The following is a 20,270-nucleotide window of genomic DNA, read 5'->3' as shown; positions in this document are numbered from 1 at the left end:
GTTTTCTCTTGAAGTTGATAGACCCTGATTCTTTCAATCTTACCAGAGAGGTTATGTTTTCTAGTTTTCTTATTGTCCTTGTTGCTGTTCTTTGTAGTCTTTCCAGTTTGTTCTCATCTTTGAGTGGATAAAATTGAATACAGTTCTCCTGCTGAGATCTTGCCAGCGCCAAAGAAAACAGAAGGATTACTACTATATATACATCATTCCATAGGGTGTTTTTTGCAACAACATGACACTCTTGACTTGTCATCTTAGTGTCTTGATCCTTTTCTTTAGTAGAAAAAGACAACTTCTTAATCAGGTACTTCTTTTCCTGGATTTGTGGAGTTGATTAATTCTGCTGAAGTGTATGACCTTGCTTTTCTCCCTATTACATATCATAATTTTTTTTCCAGTTCAGTTCTCAGGTTTGGCAAGATGTCTTAGTTACTTTTTGTTTTTTCATACTAATGCCATGTGCAAATTTGTAATCTTAGTATTTGAGGTTATTAATAAAAGAATTTAATATCACATTGGCCTGCAAAATCCCATTTTTTTAAAAACTTCTTTCTAGTTTAACAGTGAATTGTTGGTGGCTGACTACAGTTTCCCAGCTAGTTTGGCATCTGTGTTATGTTACTTTCATTTGGATCATATTTTTCTTTAGCTTGCTTATGTGAATATCTTGAGATTTGTTACCAAATGTGGCTGCTACTCTTGTTCCTTCAAGAAAGCCAATTACTCTGTCATATGAAAAAAATTGATTCGTTTGACATAACTTCTTGAGAAGTCCATATTGATTCTTCTAGGTGTTTACAAATAGTCTGAAGCAGACTACTTGTTTCAGTAAGACTCAGAATCAAAACTGACTTATCTATAATTGTCCAGTCTTCCTTTTTTTCTGTTAAGATCAGAATTATATTTGTCATTCCCTAGTTTTTTGATAACACAACTGTTCCCCAGGAGTCCTCAAAAGCACTTTTGTTTTCTACAGCACTGAGATTTTATCAGCCATTTTTATTCCTAGGACAAAATTCACTGTGTCTAGCTAATATTAAAACATCCCAGTATTCCATTACTTGTTGTTCCCCCTCCCTCAACAGTGAGATTTTTCCTTTTTCCCCCCTTAGTGCTAATTGTATGAACTATTTGATCAGCACTACCCTTAGGTTAAGAGTGATGTGAAAGAGCATCAGCCTTCTGGTGGTCTTGGCATAATCATTTAATAAATTTACAGATGTGTCAAAGAGAATAAGCTTAATAGAGTTAAGCCTCTCTCTTTCAGTATAGCTTTAGTAATTTTGTTTGTATATGAATTTATTTATGACATTCTTTTAAAAGTTCACAAATGAGAGGGATAATGCTGTCTCATATAGTACAAAATGCTTGGACATTAAAAGTCAATAGGATAGTAAAGAATGCATTTTGTAATTATGATCGTTAAAGATCCCAGTGGGGTTTGATATCTACCAGCATCCAGTAACTTTAGCACAGACAGGTGGTAAAGGATGAGGGAAATATAGTTGTAGCCTCAGGCAGATACTCGGCTCATGCAGCTGTTTCATGCATTCTGGCAACATGAATCAGTTAAAATCAAATAACATTCCTTATGCCAATATTTCTTACCTGCATATGAAACCAGTTGTCTTTCATTTTGCAAAAACATGATAATTCAAAGAGCGTTAAAAAATGTACTGTTTCTCACACAGAATTTATATCTAGCAGCTGCACGCTAATCCAAGTGAAATGGAGTAGAGTTTCACTTTATCAGCCAATCATAACTTTAAACTGTTTTTACAATTCATCGTACAGTTTTTAAAGCCAGATTTAAGTCTGTATATGAAAAATAGTCTACTTGATGTATGAAACCAGAGATTAGTCAATATATATTTAAAGAAGTACTTCAGTAACAACAGAAAAATGACTTGAGAGAATTTATGGACTAAACTCTGAATGATACACATCGAATGCTAGTGTTATGCCATCAGTACAGTTAGGACTATGTGTGAAAGTAGTAGCTGAAAAATACAGTTAATTTGCTCAAATAATCTCTGATGTTGGTACTCTTTTATATTTTATAGCTGTTATATTTAGATTATTAGTCTGTCCTATATCCTAGCTGCTTGTTAGCTTTTTTATTTCTGAAAGCAATTATGCACCAGGTGGAAGACAGGGTGGATCTGTTGTATCTGGGTAAGGCTGAACCTGTTAATTATTTCCTTAGTGGTGATCTTGGAAGAAGATGAACAAACAATTAAATTCCTGCTTGTGACTAGATGTGCCACGTGATTGTGGTAGGAGATTATCTTTGTCCTCCCAAGACACTGCTGAGAATTCAGTTGCTTCTCTTTATTGGGAAAGCCACATCTTGGTTCCTATGCCCTATTTAATTCCCTCTTAGGGATTAGAATTTAAGAATTATTAATTCCTTATATTAGGAGGAAAGGAGGAAGATCATCATAATGCACATACTGAGCACTTCTCGTCACATGCCAGTGCTCAAGTGGTGGTTAATCTTCAGTCTATGGCAGAGATTTGGGACTGAATTGTATATCCAGAGAAATGTTGCATACTTCATCCTCTCTCTCTGAAAGTGTCAGGAGAATCCTAAGATATTGATTTGGCCTTTTTGTTTAACTCAGATGAGGTATTTTTCTTGGGTCAAGATTGTGTTTTAACAGGAAGAAAAGAATTAGAAAAAACTGCTGCTGCCAATGATTTAAAATTTTATGTTTCACACCCATATTGTTTTTAACATATTTTTGATTCTTCTTCAGCAATCCTTTTATTCTATACAGGCTCAGAAAAACTTGTTTTATTATGTGAAAAGGGTTTTATATATTCTTAGAGGGTTTTGGTTCAGGAATTAGTCAAGTGGTTGTACAGTAGAAGTTACAGACGTGACTGCATGGGTGACTCTCTTGATCTCCATTTACACTACACATTTAAATATACTCAAACTTAGGTACATCCTCATGTACTATTTTGCTAACAGTCTTGAAGTATGACTTAGAAAAGACATCTCCTAGGTATAAAAAACTATTCAAGTTTTACGCCTACTCAGTCCTTTAAAATTCTGTTTACTGTGCCAGATACATTTTTTAATTGATGCCAGTTATGATATTTATGTATTTTTGCTGTCATCAAGCTGTTAAACATATTACTATTCAGCATTTTTGTATGAGTAACGCCTTTCCTATTTCAACTATGTTTTTTAAATGTAACTTCCTGCTATGACAATATTTTCTGGAAAAAAGTCAAGAATACTTAAATACCTTAAACAGGTTTAACAAGTTAACAATTCTGCTATAATTAGTCTTCAGGCTACCTCTGGCTCCATGGAATTAAAGCTATCAGAGTTTACTGTTTTATGAAAAATATGTTTTACTTTGTTTGGACATGCTTGTCATAAGTTTCTCAGTATATCATTATCCTATAAAACCTCCCACTGGCAGTGTCTGGAAGAAAAAAATATAGTGTAAACTATAGAAGACCTAATGGCAGCTTCCTGCCAATGTTCATTCTTGAGTCAACAACATTTGTTTTTGGTTTTGCTTTTGTGAAAATATGTCACAATCTAGTCTTTCATATAAGTTTGCTAGTTTTATTTATCAGGCTAGTAGAGTGTATATCCACATCTTCTACTTTTCCCTATTTTTTCTCCTTTTCATTCCATGATATCTGTGTTTCTGGTCATACCACCAGTGAGTGTTTGCACACATAAATTATACACCTAAAAACACTCATCACTAGAAAATTTATTGCTTCTAATATCTTTCTCATGAACAGTTGTGTTTATTTCTGAGTTGACTTCTCTGGTAAAGACAGCAATGCTCTTAGCTTTGATTCAGTTCTTTGTTTTTTCAAGACTCTCATTTTAGATATTACAGTGTATTATGGGACCATGTGGGCTTTTAACCATAAGCCTGTGCTGTTGCATTGATAAATGCAACTCTGAGTAAAAATAATTGTGGATTGCTATCTGTATTAACCATATTGCTTCTACCCTGCTGAAGCCAAGCTCCCAAGTATGTGGGAGCAAAGTATATCCTCTTGACAGAGGACATAATTGGCTTTTCTGTTTTCTCTTTCAAGCCCTGTTTGGAGAAGGTGGGGGGCAGCGAGAATGGTTGCTGTCCTTTAGGATAAGGAGCTTGAATCTTCTTCCCTATGTCCAGGAAACTTAAGTAATTTGGTTTAGAAAATCTTTTCTCTTCTGAGCCTCTTTTTGGCAGCTTAACTACTAACTCAGCTTAACTAAAGTAAAGGAGAGACAGATATGACAGATACTGTCTTGAAAAAGTAGATTTTTTTTTTTAACTTCTTTAAACATTCTTTGCCTATATTTTGGGTTTTTTTGAATATGAAATACTTGGTACTTTTGTAGTATTACAGCAGCATAGTAAGTTAATAGTTATTATTTTTATCATATGCTACTGTGCATTTATAGGGGTTACTCTTTTGTAATGGCTAGTTTTCCCTTCTCTTGAGGTGGAATGCTGTGTAACATTACATGAAGTACCATGAGATACATCTCGGATTAAACTATATTCATAAGGTAATACAGTAGGATCCCAGTTTTTCAAACAGCTTGTATGACACTAAATTTCCCTGGGTGACTCAGAGTTTGTATCATGAGGAGTCACTGTCTGGCAGGAAGACATGTACAGCAGGGAAGCTTGGATAACCAGGATCATACTGTGAGTATTTAGATTTTTTTGTTGACCAAATCCATTATATGTAGAAAGGCTACATTTCTTTTTTTGTTTGTTTATAGAAAGCCTCTTTAATATTACACTATCACATGAATTTACTGAACAGTTGTTGTAGTATAAGCCATTACTTTTGGTCTTGTCATGAACAGTAGATTTTAGATAAGTGTCATCAGCACAAAAAAGACTCCAGACTGAAAAAGCCAACTTCCAACAAGAGGATTGTTGAGCTCTAATTTTGAATAATAATTTTATTTACTTATTGTAAACAGTGTTTTCTTAAAAGGAAAAGTAAACCCTTAAGTACCCAGCTCTCTTCCTATATAAGAACATATTCAAAGCACATCTTATATGTATTTGTTTACCACTGTTGTCTAATTTTTGTGTCTTTGTCTTTGTTAGCCCAAGGAAAATGGACAGATATGATGATTTCATATACCAATTATTTCATTTTATTTTATTTCATTTCATTTTTTACTAGCCTTGAAACACTGTTCTCAGTATCCCTTATACCATTCAAGATCAAGAAAAATCCAACTTTTAATTAAAAATGCCTGCAATTGTCTAAGCTGTGTTGCCTAAGTGAGTGAGAATTATTGAATTCTCCTACAACCTCTGTGGAGATTTTGCTTTGTAGAGGTTTTTCCTGTGGAATTCATCTTAAAGAGGGGAAGAAATTTAAATGTTATTTATGTGCATATGTGTGTGCTCACTGAAGTGATTTTGAAGGTCTTATGTATGCACCAAGAAACTGGAGAAATTAGATATTTGGGAATGGAAATTGGTGGTCTTCCAGGCAATATTGGATATAAAAGTGCTAAATCCTTTAATAAATAAACCTTGATTCAGACTGGAATGTCTTGGCTTGATCTTAAGGGTGATATTATGAGGGACTTCTAGCTGTTGACTAGCCTCAAAGATAATTATCTGCACATTCCAGTCTTGTTCTGCCATCAGCAGTGCTTGAGGTCTAAATGGAGCAAATGTTATTTCCACTAGAAATATATTATATTTAGACTATCCTTATTCCCAAACATTTAAAAAAATATTTGTATCTGACTGGAAATACAAAGAATAAAATAATTAAATAACTATATAACCCTCTTCTTAGAGTCCTATGTGCTTAATACAGGAGTCATAATTTCAGCCACTGTAGACAGTTTTTTAACTATGACATCGTATGTTGTGAGCACACAGTTATATTGTTGGTGTTACTATTTTCATTAGGCTGTGGATCAAAGAATAAGATTGTCTTTGCTGAATATTTTGGAGGTGAGATCTCTTAAAACACATCAATATGATGTTGAGTATTTTCCTCATAATACAGATCAGATGTTCAAAAAATTTCATGTACTGTATCATGTACTGGAGCTAATTTGGGAGACTGAACAGCCCATCTGAAAAAGTATATATGTAATTTAAGCATTAAAGAGTCATGTTTCTGTATCAAGCACCTTGAAATGGATGGAAATGCTCTTCTGCCTTAAAAAACTGCCTACATAATTCATAGTACATAACTGCTTACTTAATACATGATAAATCTAAGAATTTTTTGTTTGTTTCATAAGTTTTACCTGCACAATAGAAATTTGATTCTTTAAAGGACTTAACTTTTGGGTATAGCAGAGACTTCTGTAATAAAGTTTGTCTGTGAGACAAAAGCCTGTACAAAGTTGAGAAAGAAGACAAGCATTAATTTATTACATGCCCTGTAAATATGTATGTATGTAAACACACTCTAATATAGTTTTAATATATCTTTACTTGTGGGATGATGTGTTCCTTGGATAGGGACTCTAGATCTTGAAAAATACTTCAAATGCACAACTTGATGTGGACATCGTCATCTCTATTCTCTGAAATCAAACCTGTCTTTGGATGAGGGACTTAAGAATAATGAAATATATGTCCGGATGAGAATTATTATACAGAATATGAACAGTGGCAAGAGCGTTAATTTACAGGAAAAATCAAGCAGATCCAAAATACAGTTCTCATCAAGGCCAGTTTAAGCCTCCCAGCTGTAAGTTTTGTAAGTCCTGTCACTGAGCTTGTCTTCTTAACACCCGTATATTTTGCCTCAAAATAGAGTGAATACTATCAGCTTGTAGGTCTGCGTGTTTTCTGTTTATACTTTCCTGCATTTTGTCTCATGTGGGAAGAGGCTTGAGAGACTAAGAAGGAAAACAAACTTTTAGCTGAGGAATAAAAGGCAGCTTATGTTAGTTAAAGATTCTGTTACTGTTTTTCCTTTTTTCATCTGGTGAGACATATTAATGTTCTCATCAAACTTTGCCTAATGTATTTCGCCTAAAGAAGTATTTATAGCTGTGTAAAACTTAGGGTTTTATATAAGTGTCCATTGCTTTGGTATCTAAATAATGTTCATACAAGAACAGTTACAATAGTAAAATCTTTAGTAAATTCCATGGAGCAATTATGGTTGCCCAGTTCAGGCCAAGCCTTTATAGTGCAGTTTCTCTTAGTTTTCTTATTATAAATTGGTTATTACTTCATCTATACAGAAACTTTCTTCATACTACCTGTAAATAGAATTCCTGCATCTAATGAGGCTGCCTTTCATAAGGATTTCTGTTGTAATGTAATGTGAAGTGCAATTTGGGAAGCATGAAAGCTCTATTTAAATGTTGACAGCTGCTGTTCTTCAATATTTATTCTAGCATATGGCAAAAACTGCTTGTAATCACTAAATGAGAAAAGCTGTCTTACCCCAGTTGTTGAGCATATAACCCACAAAAAGGCTGAGCAGTAGCTACTTGGTAATAGTTGGGAAATCAATTAACTTCTTTAGGGAAGATCTGTTAGAATATTTTGACTGTCACATCTTTGGGCTGAGAAGATAAAAAGGCAAAGACTTCTAGTTAAGTGACTACTGAGCAGAATTTGGAACTGAAGCACTCCAGGAGTAATGTAGAGAAATGTTCCAATATGACCTAGACCAGCAGGTTGGGAAGATGAAGTGGAAGAGGGAGAGTTTGTTCAGCAAATTCTGGGAGCTTGTTAAAGAGGCAGCTCTATGAAGTGATTCCATCGGAAGCCAAAAGGGACTAGAATGGAGATAGAAAATTGAATTGCAGAGCATCGTACTGAGGCAGTACTCATGGGCAGATATGAGAGGCAACTGAATTCATACAACAGAGAGATAAGCACCATTTTCTGTTGCCTTTTTTCTATTATTTTCTTCTACCTGCTAGATGTTGGGATAATATAAGTACTCTGGAACAGTATAGTGATAAGGTGACTAGGGGTGTAAGTATTATAATCTCCTCCTCCTCCTTTTTTTCAGTCTAGCGAAACAAAATCTATCACTCAGTAGAAATGCATTTCCAAATGCATATTTGGCTGATATATCATTAACTGCATGAGGGGAGACATACAAAAAGTCTAGGTGCTGGAACTTTGAGTTACAGTATTTGCATTTTTATACTTGGGCCAAACTCTCACAGCCTGATGTGACAGAATTGAAATCTTTGTTTTCTTTGTAGCTGAAAAAACTTCTTATAGTTTAAGTGACAGCTCTTTTTCTTTATCTGGTCATCCTCACCTTGTTTTGGTTCAGTGATAGTCAGACAATGTGGTTTTGTTGTTTGGAAAAGAGCAAGTTCTGTAATTTGACATCATTGTTTTTCCCAATAATGTTTTTATTCATTGTAACTGCTGCTGTATTTCACAAAGAGATGGAGGTGAATTTTTCATTAGCTAACCTGGAGTAAAACCGTTATTATAAAGTATCTTTACTTCCTCTTCCTTCCTTCGGATAGGGATTGAGGAAAATTTTGCAGTTTCAGGACAGTATTTGTTGGGCTATCTTCCTGCCCTTGTCAGTGTTCCTCTCCTTCACCTGATTTTCTTCTCCCATCTCTGTAATTATAGCAAGCCATTCCTACAGAGTTTCGTTTCTGCATGCTCTTGTGTGTGTATAATTCTGCACATTCTGTCTCTTTTCAACTTTGCTTTGCAGCATTGCATGCTGTCTGTGCAATTATGTGTAAGGATCCCTTTAGTTGTTGCATAGTTTCCTCTGGAGCTGGTGTGCCTGCAGCATTGTGGAGGCATCTATAGACTGTTACTGCCTTCTCAGCTTCTGCTAAGTGCTGGCAGCCCTGCTCCCAGAGGCAACAGGCTGCTCAACCACCCTCACATCTGGCTCCCTTTCTGCACAAACAGTATTTCCTGAGACTGTTGTTGAGTTCAGTTCAGCATCCTGCTCCTCCAGCACTGCTTCTTCCTCCCACAGGGAATTTCTCTCTAGCGTGTCGATTGAGCAGAGGCACTGTGATCTGTGACTGATTTATCCAGTAAGCTTATTACTGTGTAATAGGTGTGGGGTATAGTTTCATGAACAGGGAGCTACTATTTGAGCAAGATTGCTATTTAGTGCTCTGAAAATTTGACACGCTGATTATAAACTGCCTTCATGGAGGAATTCCTGCTGACAAATTCTGGGTCGATATTTTTGCTCCATCATGTGATCATTCCTAGCTTATCATGTGTTAATAATGGAGTCCAGTTGTCAGACATTTTGTTGTCCCCTGCAGGCCTCCCCTGACTGTCCTATGGGCTATCCTATCCTGGACAGACTCGTAAGCACTTCAGTTCTGTTCCTATTGACTGGTCTCTTCCTGAAGTGACCCTACAAAGCAGTTTTTAATTTTTTTTTTTTTTTCCTAAGAAAGATTTCCTTCTAAGGAATCTTTTCCACCAGAAAAGTATCAGAAATAACACAAAATCTATAACCTTTATTTTTAGGGCTTAAGTGCAGCTTATTTGACCAGTGAAGACAGAGCCCATATTGGTAAACTTGTGTTGCCTATGTTCGTACCATGTCTGGAACAATTAACTTAGTCAACTGTTTGTAGTCCTGCTCCATCTGTTCTCCTGCACTTCACCCGTAGTTCTGGACGAATTTGAGTAAGGATGGTAACTACCAATTGCTATACCAAGTATTAAAATTTTTCTTGATAAGTGATCTGCAAATGCGTGTGCTAGAGCTAGAACTTGACTCCTTAATGTACAGATACACCGTGATCTTTCTTAAGGTTATTTATATAGCTGATATTGCATTATATACAATAGCAATTAGTTAATTCTAGGTTTTAAGCATGTAGCATGTCCATGCCACTGTGACTTTTGTAGGTGTGCCAAGCCAATAAAATATTGCATAAATAATTTTATAGCAAAAATGCCACAGAATTAAGTAAACAGGGAAAGATGGTCTTCATTAAGAGAAGAGCGCAGATACAGCTTCCTTGGGCATTCATTACTCATGTGAACGCTATGTTAAAAGTCACAGTACTAAAGATGGTATCAAATTTCTTTGGTGCAGAAGCTATACCACCAGTTGCATGAATCTTTGTTTATCTTGCTGCATATTAATATTATTTAGCTTGTGTCAAAACTAGATAGGAAACCATATCTTCTGAGATGGCTCACATAAAACTATCCAAGTATTTTCATACAGTAACATTTTCACTTTAATAAATCTTACTTGCTATTTCACAGCATGTAAGCTCGTTGTAGTGTGTGGAGAAACTCATGTATATAAACTGCCTGTTTGCAGTAAGACTTTACACGTACCATGTGAATCTCTGGAAATAGAAGTGAGAAGCATTTCTAACTTTAATAATATATTGGGATTATGTACTAAAAGCAGTGGGGAGGTAGCTTTGTGCAGTGTAACTGAACAAGTGTGCTAAGAATCAACTTTTGGCAAGAAAACTCCCAATTTGCCCTTTCTCCCTGAAGTTGACCTGGTGGATGAAATAGTAGATGTGTGTATGATTCTAGGCATGCCTTCTCCAAAGATCAACATTTGTACACACTTTAGTCACCTTTTATACGCAGTGCTATTGACATAAGCCAGAGAGGCCAGTCTGACAGCACTGTACTTTAACACCAGCTAAAGAGTTGCTCTGCTCTACTTGCATGGTTTATCTAAAAAGACTCAACACTGAAATCACACAGTGTAATTGTTTTCAGTCTATAAGAGTTCTCCTCCAGATACAATATCCTGTTGGACAATTGAGTGTCCTACTGAAATCAGCATATGTTTAATAGCTAATTTGATTACATTTTTTTTTTATACTTCTGAAAACAGTAGGTTGAGCTCTGTAATTTATCAATATATTATTTCTAAATCTGCTTTCATTTGTAGAACTATAAAACACCTTTAATGCTACTTTTGTGATTAGATTTGCATAGTATCAAACAAGTGTAAGTTAGAGCAGAACTGAGGCCGTCAGGTGTTTTAAAGCAATCACAGACTTGCTCAAATGAAGCTCAATGGGAAAGGAGAGAAAACTGGTAAGATACGTCAATGAAATAATTCATTTCCAAACTCAACGAAAAAAAATAAAAAGATGCTACTTTTTTTTTTTTGTAAAAAGAAATTGCACAATTGCTCAGGTGCTTGGTCTTGTTTCCATTACAGTGCATGTCTGGATGACTTCTAGAGCTGAATGAGGCCAACAGTGAGTTAGGCCTTGTCAGAATGAAGTTTACTTTGGACAAAGAACATTTGTTGACTGATTCTTGCAACACTTTGAATACTGTATGTTTATTGACATGGTCTGAGGGGGTTTTTTTTCTAATTTATATAGCATTGCAAAATCAGAATGTGATATTAATTACGTCATCATATAACCGTATTTTGCTGCTAATGAAAGAGCTTTTATTTAGGACAAAACATTCCAGCTGCATCTGCGAGGAGTATTCTGCCGTTTTGCCCATCCTTTTCAGTTTTGCAGGAGGTCACAATCACATTTTGACACTGGATTGTTGTACAGAGTTTTCTAGTTGAAACTAATTGAGAATACTATAGCTGGAGGCCAGTTGTGTTTCACAGGATTAAGTGTTTAAACAGATGACAGTATTCCTGGGACTGCAGTGAAAGCATCATTTTTGTTTGCGCTTGAGAATAGTTTTTGTTTTCATCTGTCTAGAAACATGACCCTAGAGCACAGAGGTTAACATTATTTATACCATCATTTTTGTTTGATTTAGTTGAAAATATATATGTAGATTTAGATAAATTAAAACGTTTTTATTGCTTTTGGTGGTTATTTTGGTTTGGCTTTTTAAACTGATTATTAATTCTATTTAACTGATTACCAATATTTTCCAAAATTATTTAATTATGTTTTCCAGTTATAGGTGAAATCACTATATCGATTGTAAGACTAGATAATGAATCTAAGAATTGTATTGTTGTGGTCCTATATTTTATTGAATTACTGAGGTTCAGAATAAAAGATGATTGATGTTCTAACTGACAGTATGAAGAAAGTTAATCATTTTAATACAGTTCCCAGAACTGTCCTGCAAAATATTAAATTAACTTAATAAAGACCACTACATTATTAATCCTTCCACTTAGTATATGTATTTCTTTTAATCTATGAGAATCCACTAAATTCTAGAATATTTTTACATAGAGATGGACATATGTCTCTGTCATAACAGCATGCTATTATAAGTTAACATGAGTGGTAGCCACCACAGGACAGCCAGCAAGGAAATACTAAGGAAACTAAAGTACCTTCTCTCCCTGACTGTGGTCCCTACAAGTCTAGATGGGAAATATGTGCTATGTCTATACTGCCTCTCTTCTTTATCTGAATAAAACTAAGCCTCATGTATTATTAACATAGCACTTAGCAAGAGGATTAAAATATTTTCAATCCTACTTTATGTAATAAAGTCATCTCAATAAGGTTTACAATTTCGAATTCTGCAGCATGGCATCCCATTTGATAATTGTGCTGTTGTGTTCCTATGGAGATGGCAAGTCATTTCATGAGGATTGCTATTTCAGTGCTTCTGGTAGTTTGTGTTATACTACCACTGCATTGCTGGTTGATATCATCGGGCCCTTCTTGTCTAGTCTATTCTGATTTTAAAGAAAAGAACTCCAAGTTGAAAATGAACTATTATCCTGGATTTTGTAAATGTTCTACTTAATTTTCTGTCAAATCCTTCACTTATGATGTTTATTTTAAAGCTTATATACATTCTAAATTATGGTTACTTTTTTCTTCTCTGACAATATCCAAAATTGTGAGAGACATCATGTGTCTAATTTCGTCATTTGGAAAGGTTCAGGAGCATCAGCCTCCACAACTATACTGGTTTTGTTAGACCTGTTTCCTGGGTTTAAAAGCTGTGATGGAAGAAGTTAAAGGTGAGGAATTTGGCTAGGGATGACAAATGGGATGGAAAGAGAGTGGAGGGGAGGGTGGCAAAGAGTTTATTTCCATGTCTTGCAAAGCTCAGTATGACGCTTTGCGATGTCTGTTTGCTTTTGTGAGAAACACCTTTGTAATGAAACTGTTTAGGTAGTTGTACACTGGAGAAATTCTATTAGAAACAGAAAGAAACAAGGTATTTACAAACCATATTGCAGGACAGAGTTGGCAATTTTAAGTGCAGTAGGTCCACATGACTTGCGTTGGACCTTCTGTAGGTGTGTAATTGAATTAGTCATGAGATAGAGTGTTTCTCTGCGTGGCCAGCAGCCGCTGGTACAGAATCCTGGGATGCCCAGCACTCATCCTTCACTGTGCAAAGTGTAGGCAATCCATTAGTGTAAAAGGCTGAAGTCTCCAGCCTCTGAGTCGGAAGAGCTGGTAAGTGGATATTTGTGTGTACAAATCCAGGTCTTTATCTGTTTTCCCTCATCTCTGTGAATGTGTTATCTATGTCCTTTTAGTCCAGCGATAGAATAAATTTGTAGGAAAGCCACAAGAGAAACCTTAAGGAATATAGTCTTTTCTTTTTTGCAATCTCATTCTTAATCATTGGGAAAACCCCCAAATATAGTTTTTATTAATTAATCCTCACAGGACTGGAGATAACTAAAATTTATATCATGTGTAACTTGGCAAAAAAAAAAAGCAAAGCATTTCCTTAGTAAATGGGAAAAAGAAAGCACTTCTGAAAACAACTAGGTGTATTTTTACACTGACTGGCTTATTTTAAAAATGCAGCTCACATAAACCTGCACTGGATGAATGTAATAGTTGTTAAACCTTTTTTTAATTATTATTATTATCTATAATGGTTAATATCTTTTATTAAAGAAAATTGAAGAATCTATAAGTAAATAGTAGGATTTATTTATTTTATTTTACTATGTAAAATTCATAAATGATCTGTGTGTACTAACACAAGATTAGGTCTTAAAGTAGGTGTGGAGTTTCTGTATAGCTACTGATACTTGAAAAAGTCAGGGAAATCCAAAACTCTTGTATTTATCACTAATATTGTTGCTAAAATGAAGTGCCAACTCTTTAAAGATAGTAATACTAATAATACCTTAATTGCTGGAAAGTTGCCAGCTCTTTGTCATCCTGCAGAAATATATTGTACTTGAACTAAGTAAACATGCAATTGTCCCTCCTCCTCCTTATTCCCACAAGCTGGAACAGTATTATGTTAGCATGAGTTGTACTGAGCCGAATCCAATCTGGAATTAAGAATGCTCGAGGGCATTTTTAATAAACTGTCATTCATTTGAACTCTAACCTTCTTTAATTTGCAGAATCTGGTAACACAGATGTATACTTCAGCCACATTCATTTCTTTTTCTTTTCTTATCCTGGTATGAAATGCTGCTGATTGGACTTAAAAATGTGAAGCTGCTGAAGAAGTACAAAGTGTTCATTTAAAATAGATTCAAAACTAAAGAAGGAATTACTATAGTTTAGTTTGCTGGTTTTCTGCCATTCTGAAATGTAAACTTAGTGCTGAGGTCAGTTAGGCTTTCTGAAAGTACGAAAAAAAAGTAATGGCTTTTATTAGAAAATGCAAAGGATAAAATGAGGCTGTTGTCTTGCAAAGGGGAAGAAACCCCAGTTAATAATGTATTCCGGGCATAGAGTACTTACTAGCAACTAACTTTGTATTCAAGGAGGTTCTCACTGCAAACTCTTTCAAAACATGAATCCTTATTAATTCTTTAGCTGGTATCTAAAATGGCAAAGTTTGTGATTAGAAGTAGTTAGACTAAGAGATATAGTGGGGAAAAAATGAGCAGGCTTTCAGGCACTGCCTTGCCAGGCTGGGTGAGGAGCTGCCTCGCGGGGGTTTGGTGGTGTCACCCTCAGCCTCCCCAAAAGGTCTCGCTACACAGAAGGGGCGGCGGGAGGTGCGCGGTGACTGTGCCTGCACTAGCTGCTGCACGTGAAGGCATTTCAAATGCTGCTTGGATTTTAGAATATGTTACTGATTGAGAGCTATTTCTTTGAGAGACTTTTCTGTATTTCTGTGTAAGTTAAGGTCTTAAGGATGCATATGTGATAATTAAGGTAGAACAGGTGCTTCAGTTTGGGAGGAAAATGGCTGGATGAAATATTACCAGTAACAAATAAGGTCATGAATACAAACTTGATCCTTTGTACAATGACAAGAGAAGTGTGTAGATGTGTTACTTGGTGATTATTGAATTGATACTTCAACAGGGGACTTGGTTCAATATCTGGAGAGTGGAAAAACTAAAAAGAAACTGGAAGGCAGGACCATACCAGTGCTTTGGAGAGGAAAGGACTCCTGGACACACATTATTCTCTAGATTAAGTGCCCCTAAATGCAGCAAAAGAAGTATTTGCCATAGCTCAGAAAGCTAAAATTTTTCACTAGTAGTACTGAATTTTTTTCCATTTCATACAGTAGGACTAAGAGGTAGTAAATCAACATTAACCCTTAAATTTTTCTGCTATCATTTTAATTTTAATATCAAAGAAGAGAATATATGCTTACATTAAGAATTTGATTTATGTTTTACAATGCTTTTTTTACCCCCCCGACTTATATCTAGATAATACTGCTTTCAGTGTTTGAAGCTAATTTTCCATTGTAATATATCTGCTACAGCTATATAATAAACATGCTAAGGTGATTGTGTGTACACCTTCAGCATTCACATATTTACATTTTATAGTAGTTGATTGAAAAATAAATCTGTTTCTTCTGCACACACCTGCCAGTTGAATTCTGCTGTAGATGTTGGTGAGACAGTTAACTAGGAAAACATACAACTCTGAACTTGGGTCAAATTCAAAAAGTGAAGGAAGAACTAGCTGGCAAATGTTGTGTTGAAAGTGTAAATGAAAGCATAACTTTCAGGTCTACATGTGTTAACGATTTGTGGTTTGAAAAAGTTTTCATATTTAAATTTTTAAAGTTTTTTTTCCCCCTGTCTTTTACACTTTCATCTCTTTTGTCTGGTAATATAAGAGTATGTTATTAATATACATTAACAAACCCACAGCTTTGTCTTCTACAAGTCTTTAATTCCCTTAAATGTTTTAAAGTGTAACTGATGTGTTACATCGGAACTTAGGTGAGCATTCAGTCAGTCGGCAGGCTGGGTACTAAATTCAGCTGAACCTGTAGGAAAAGGAGTGCAGTGACGCTAAAGATATGGAAGTGCTACTATTCTGCCTTGTTACATTCTCATCTGCCAAACAAATCTGCAAGTCTGGAGATATTATTAAAGATACTGTCTCAAAGCAAGAGTCTGTATGAATGAATGACTTCGCAGTCTTGAATCCTTACTACTGTTGCCATTAATGTATGTTGACTGGAATTAACTAACAAGCTGGAGGCTCAGCAGAAACTATATGCAGTTTTTAAAAAACACAAGGACAAGCCTAAGAAATGACCCGAGAAAACAGGTTAGAAATATCATGTTATGTTTTAGTAGTTGAGGCTTGTCCTTGTTGGAGACAGCATGGGTCTGTGTTCTTGTAAAGAAACAGAAAATGAAGTATCTGGTGTTATATTAGAAACAGAGTTTATTTTTGAAGAAATATGATCTGTTTCTATCCCTCTGGGGTTTTTTAAATTTTTTTTTCCTAGGATTTAAGTGCAAATCCAGCTTTTTGATTTTTTTTATTTCCTTCAAGTATATTTTCTTTTTGCTGCTTCTGATGTGAAAGTTCACTAGATAGTAATTTTACAAAGATATCTAAAGCCTTCATCTTTCTTCATGGTTTGCTTTAGTGGAATCTTGCACCTGCACAGACTCTGCTGCACAATTTGCACTCCTTGCTATTTCATTTATGTCAGTATTACACCTGTTTTACTTTCTGAGTGGAAGGTTGAACATCAGTAGTTTCAATGCTATTGGTAATTCTGATTCTGCATTCATGAAATACAACTTCTTGTGCACCGAAGGGTATCAGACTTGTTCTAGTATTCCATTGATCTTATTAGAGTGTTTAGAAATATGCAGATGCAGCTGTTGTAGAAGGGTTAAGTAATCAGTGTGTCAGTTTCAAAGATTATAATTTGATGAAGACTGTGTTATTAATTTTGCTTTATTAAACCTGTTATATAGGAGGCAACGTGTGTTCAAATTGAAACAAAAATATATGGCTTATAAACACTGATTGCATGCTAGTAGGATTTAGATAACAACAACAAACAACAATTAAGCGTGAACTTGGGAGAAAACATCTTATTTTCTCTGTAGCCAAACTAATTATATGACTACAGTGGAATGTGGTCAGAGTTTTTGGTACACCAGCAAAAGTGAACACTTTTCAATGACTTGCGTAACATGAACAACTGGAATATATTCTCTCTACCATTTCATTTTATTTAGATGTTGTTCCTGAAGTGTTTACTAATTTATAAAAGGTTAATATTTGAACAAAGGAGGTGAGAAAGAAGATACAGGAAATAAGACATTCTTTATTTAAATCATTATACCTCATAAAAACAAATCTGTTATTTACTTGCAGCTTTTAATGTAAACTGTATCATTTGAATAGGGGGAAATCATACCGGTGTCCTGGTTACCAAAGACTATTAGTGACCCTCTCGTTCTGTGAATAAAATGATTCACCCCAGAAGTAAATTTTCTGCTGCTAGACAAGTGTCATATGTAGTCTCCATTCTTTAGTGTGTTCTTCAAATAGTGTGATAAACCTTGTCATACACTTTTTGTACTTCTCAATTTTGTTTTCCTGAAAAGATGAAGGTTTTCTGAATTCCTGCAATAAGCAATTTATCCTACATCCAGCTGACATTTACCACCACTAAAGGAAGAGTGGGATTACCGTAACTTTCCTACATTTCATACTTCAGAAATTCTCACAGTTGTCATGAGGAAAATAACTCGGTTGTTATTAGAGCAGTAACAGACATTTAAAGTTCAGAATCATAGAATAATGTGGGTTCAAAGGGACCACTAGAAGCAATACGTTGTAAACCCCTGCTCAAAGCAGGGATAACTTCAAAGTTGGATCAGGTTCTCCAAGGCTTCATTCAGTCCAGATCTGAAAATAACCAAGGACTGGAGAGCCTACAACTTCCCTGGGCAACCTGTTCTGCACAGAAGGGTGTGCATTTTTTGATGAAAAATACATGGATTGTTGTGACCAGTTTTGTATTAAAATACATATCTATATCTGCATCTAAAATTTCTGAAATTACTATTATGATGAGTTGCCACCAGCCTGAATTTAAATAATATAAATGGTGCAGAAAATATTTATAAATTGTGTCTGTATGTGGCAGTAGCCCAGGTTAAACAGTTTTCTGGTGATCTGTGTTAGTTCTGTTTTGTATAAATGTTGCTTATTACTCAATGGATTCATGGAAACATTAAGATTTTTGGTATTTAAAGACCATTTTTGTTAGTTTTTAAAACAGTTAAGATAGGAATAGATTTTAACAGCCATTTACTTAAAATAATTCCTTTTGTGTATTTTTTTTATCCTGTATTTTTATAGATTTAAGATTTACTTATTGTAAAGAATATGGAGCTTAAAAAGCTCTCTCTCATAGGTAGAAGAGCTGATGAATGCACTGGAAAAGACCAGACAAGAATTAGATTCTACCAAAGCCCGTCTTGCCTCAACGCAGCAGTCTTTGGCTGAAAAAGAAGCACATCTGGCCAACCTGAGGATAGAGCGAAGAAAACAGCTTGAAGAAATCTTAGAAATGAAGTAAGTACATTGATTTCTCCAATTTTTAGAAAAATTAAAATTACTACTTTCTTGCTATAAGAGAAGGTTTGTTTTTTCTGTAAGTGTGTTTTCTGTGTACATATTTAAGTCTGAATCTAAGGACTTCTAATAGTTGTAAGACTGTTAAATTCCTTTTAAAATATGGAAATGCAAGTCTTCCTTTTAGAAGTACTCAACAATTGACATGAGGAGAATTTTTTGAAAGCTGTCCTTCGTTACATGCAAATAAAATATCAGCACAGTATCAACTTCCGTGAGAAATTGAGGGTCTAAAGTCCCATCTTTCAGTGGGAATTCTACGTTGGAGTTTGTTAGTGTCAAATTCAAGGAAAGGGGGTTTATTAACTTTATATGGATGGTGCAAAGTTTATTGCATTGAATTGGTTAAAAAAAAAACCCAAACCCAAAACAACAAAAACCTGTTTGCATACACATTATTGTTATGTATATGTGTGCAGAATGAAAAAGGAAGATAGACCTTTAATTTAAATCTAACTTCCTACCCATAATAAAGGTAAATATCTGTAATTATAGGATGTTAGAGCTGTGTGACATGATCTTTAAAATTGGCAAAGAAAAAAGTGAACTCGTTATAGGTAAATGTGTAGTTAACATTCAACAAAGAAAATTCACACTTGTAATTTCAAAAGTGTTTTACTGAGGGAGGGAAAAAAAACCCAAAACACTTAAGCCATATATAACTTCAGCTAAGCTGTTGCAGATATCCTTACATTTTAAAGGGAGGTAAATAATCAGAAATAATTGTTTTAATAATGTTGGTGTAAATAAGACAAAGTAGAAATGGAGACAAGAGTTTTATAAAAGTAGATTTTAAGAATGGCTGCCCTGTAATATAGGTGCAGAAATACTGTAATGTAAGCATGAACGTTTCCAGTGAAATCAAAAGAACTTTTGCTTTTGACTTCAATGAGGTCTGTATCTATACAGAAAAATGGGAGCACATGTGAATTAGAGTAGTATGTGTTATTATATTCTGTAATGCATACATTCTTTTAGTTTTCTGATTTTCTTTTATATGTGCATATTAATTCACATATGATAACTCAGATGCTCAGTGCCACTATATTTCATGCAGTCCTCTATTTTCTGTATGGTGCTTTGGTCTGCTTCTTTGAATACATGCTTGTTTTTTGTCCTAATGGTAAGATTTTTTTTTTTTTCGCCTTCTATCATAATTGTCAATTATTGAGCAACATGGGGAAAAAAAGAGCGCAGTATCTTTAAATCTGCTATTGTGACTTTTTTGGTTGGGTACACAGAACCTCACAGAAGAACTGTGTAAGGTATGCATCTTTAGTCTGGGAAGTGATGTTGACAAAAACTGATGAAGTTTGACTTTTCTTTTGATAAAATCTATTCTATTTTATGGATAAAGGACTGAGTGGATGGTACTACTGGTGAAAGACCCAGTATCAAAGGTCCAAGTTATGAATAACTTGGAATTTAAAATCAGATATAAACATATAGTGTGCTTTACAGTATACGTTTTAGAAGTAAAATAGTAAAATTAGAAGAAAATTTTAAATTAGCATCTAAAAAGTTAAATTAGTAAAAATTTCTA

General features: G+C 34.8%; 1 protein-coding gene across 1 annotated transcript in view; it reads left to right on the top strand.

Annotated features, from left to right (window-relative positions):
* The window catches only part of ERC2 (ELKS/RAB6-interacting/CAST family member 2), a 432,595-nt gene that overhangs the window by 243,368 nt on the left and 168,957 nt on the right, over positions 1–20,270 (top strand). Inside the window, 1 exon segment of the mRNA XM_068409226.1 lies at positions 18,507–18,667. Coding sequence (XP_068265327.1) covers positions 18,507–18,667 — 161 coding nt within the window.

Source organism: Nyctibius grandis, chromosome 10 (assembly GCF_013368605.1).
Source record: "Nyctibius grandis isolate bNycGra1 chromosome 10, bNycGra1.pri, whole genome shotgun sequence".
Taxonomy (NCBI): domain Eukaryota; kingdom Metazoa; phylum Chordata; class Aves; order Nyctibiiformes; family Nyctibiidae; genus Nyctibius; species Nyctibius grandis.
The sequence above is the reverse complement of the archived record's forward strand: the minus strand, read 5'-3'. Positions and strand labels throughout refer to the sequence as shown.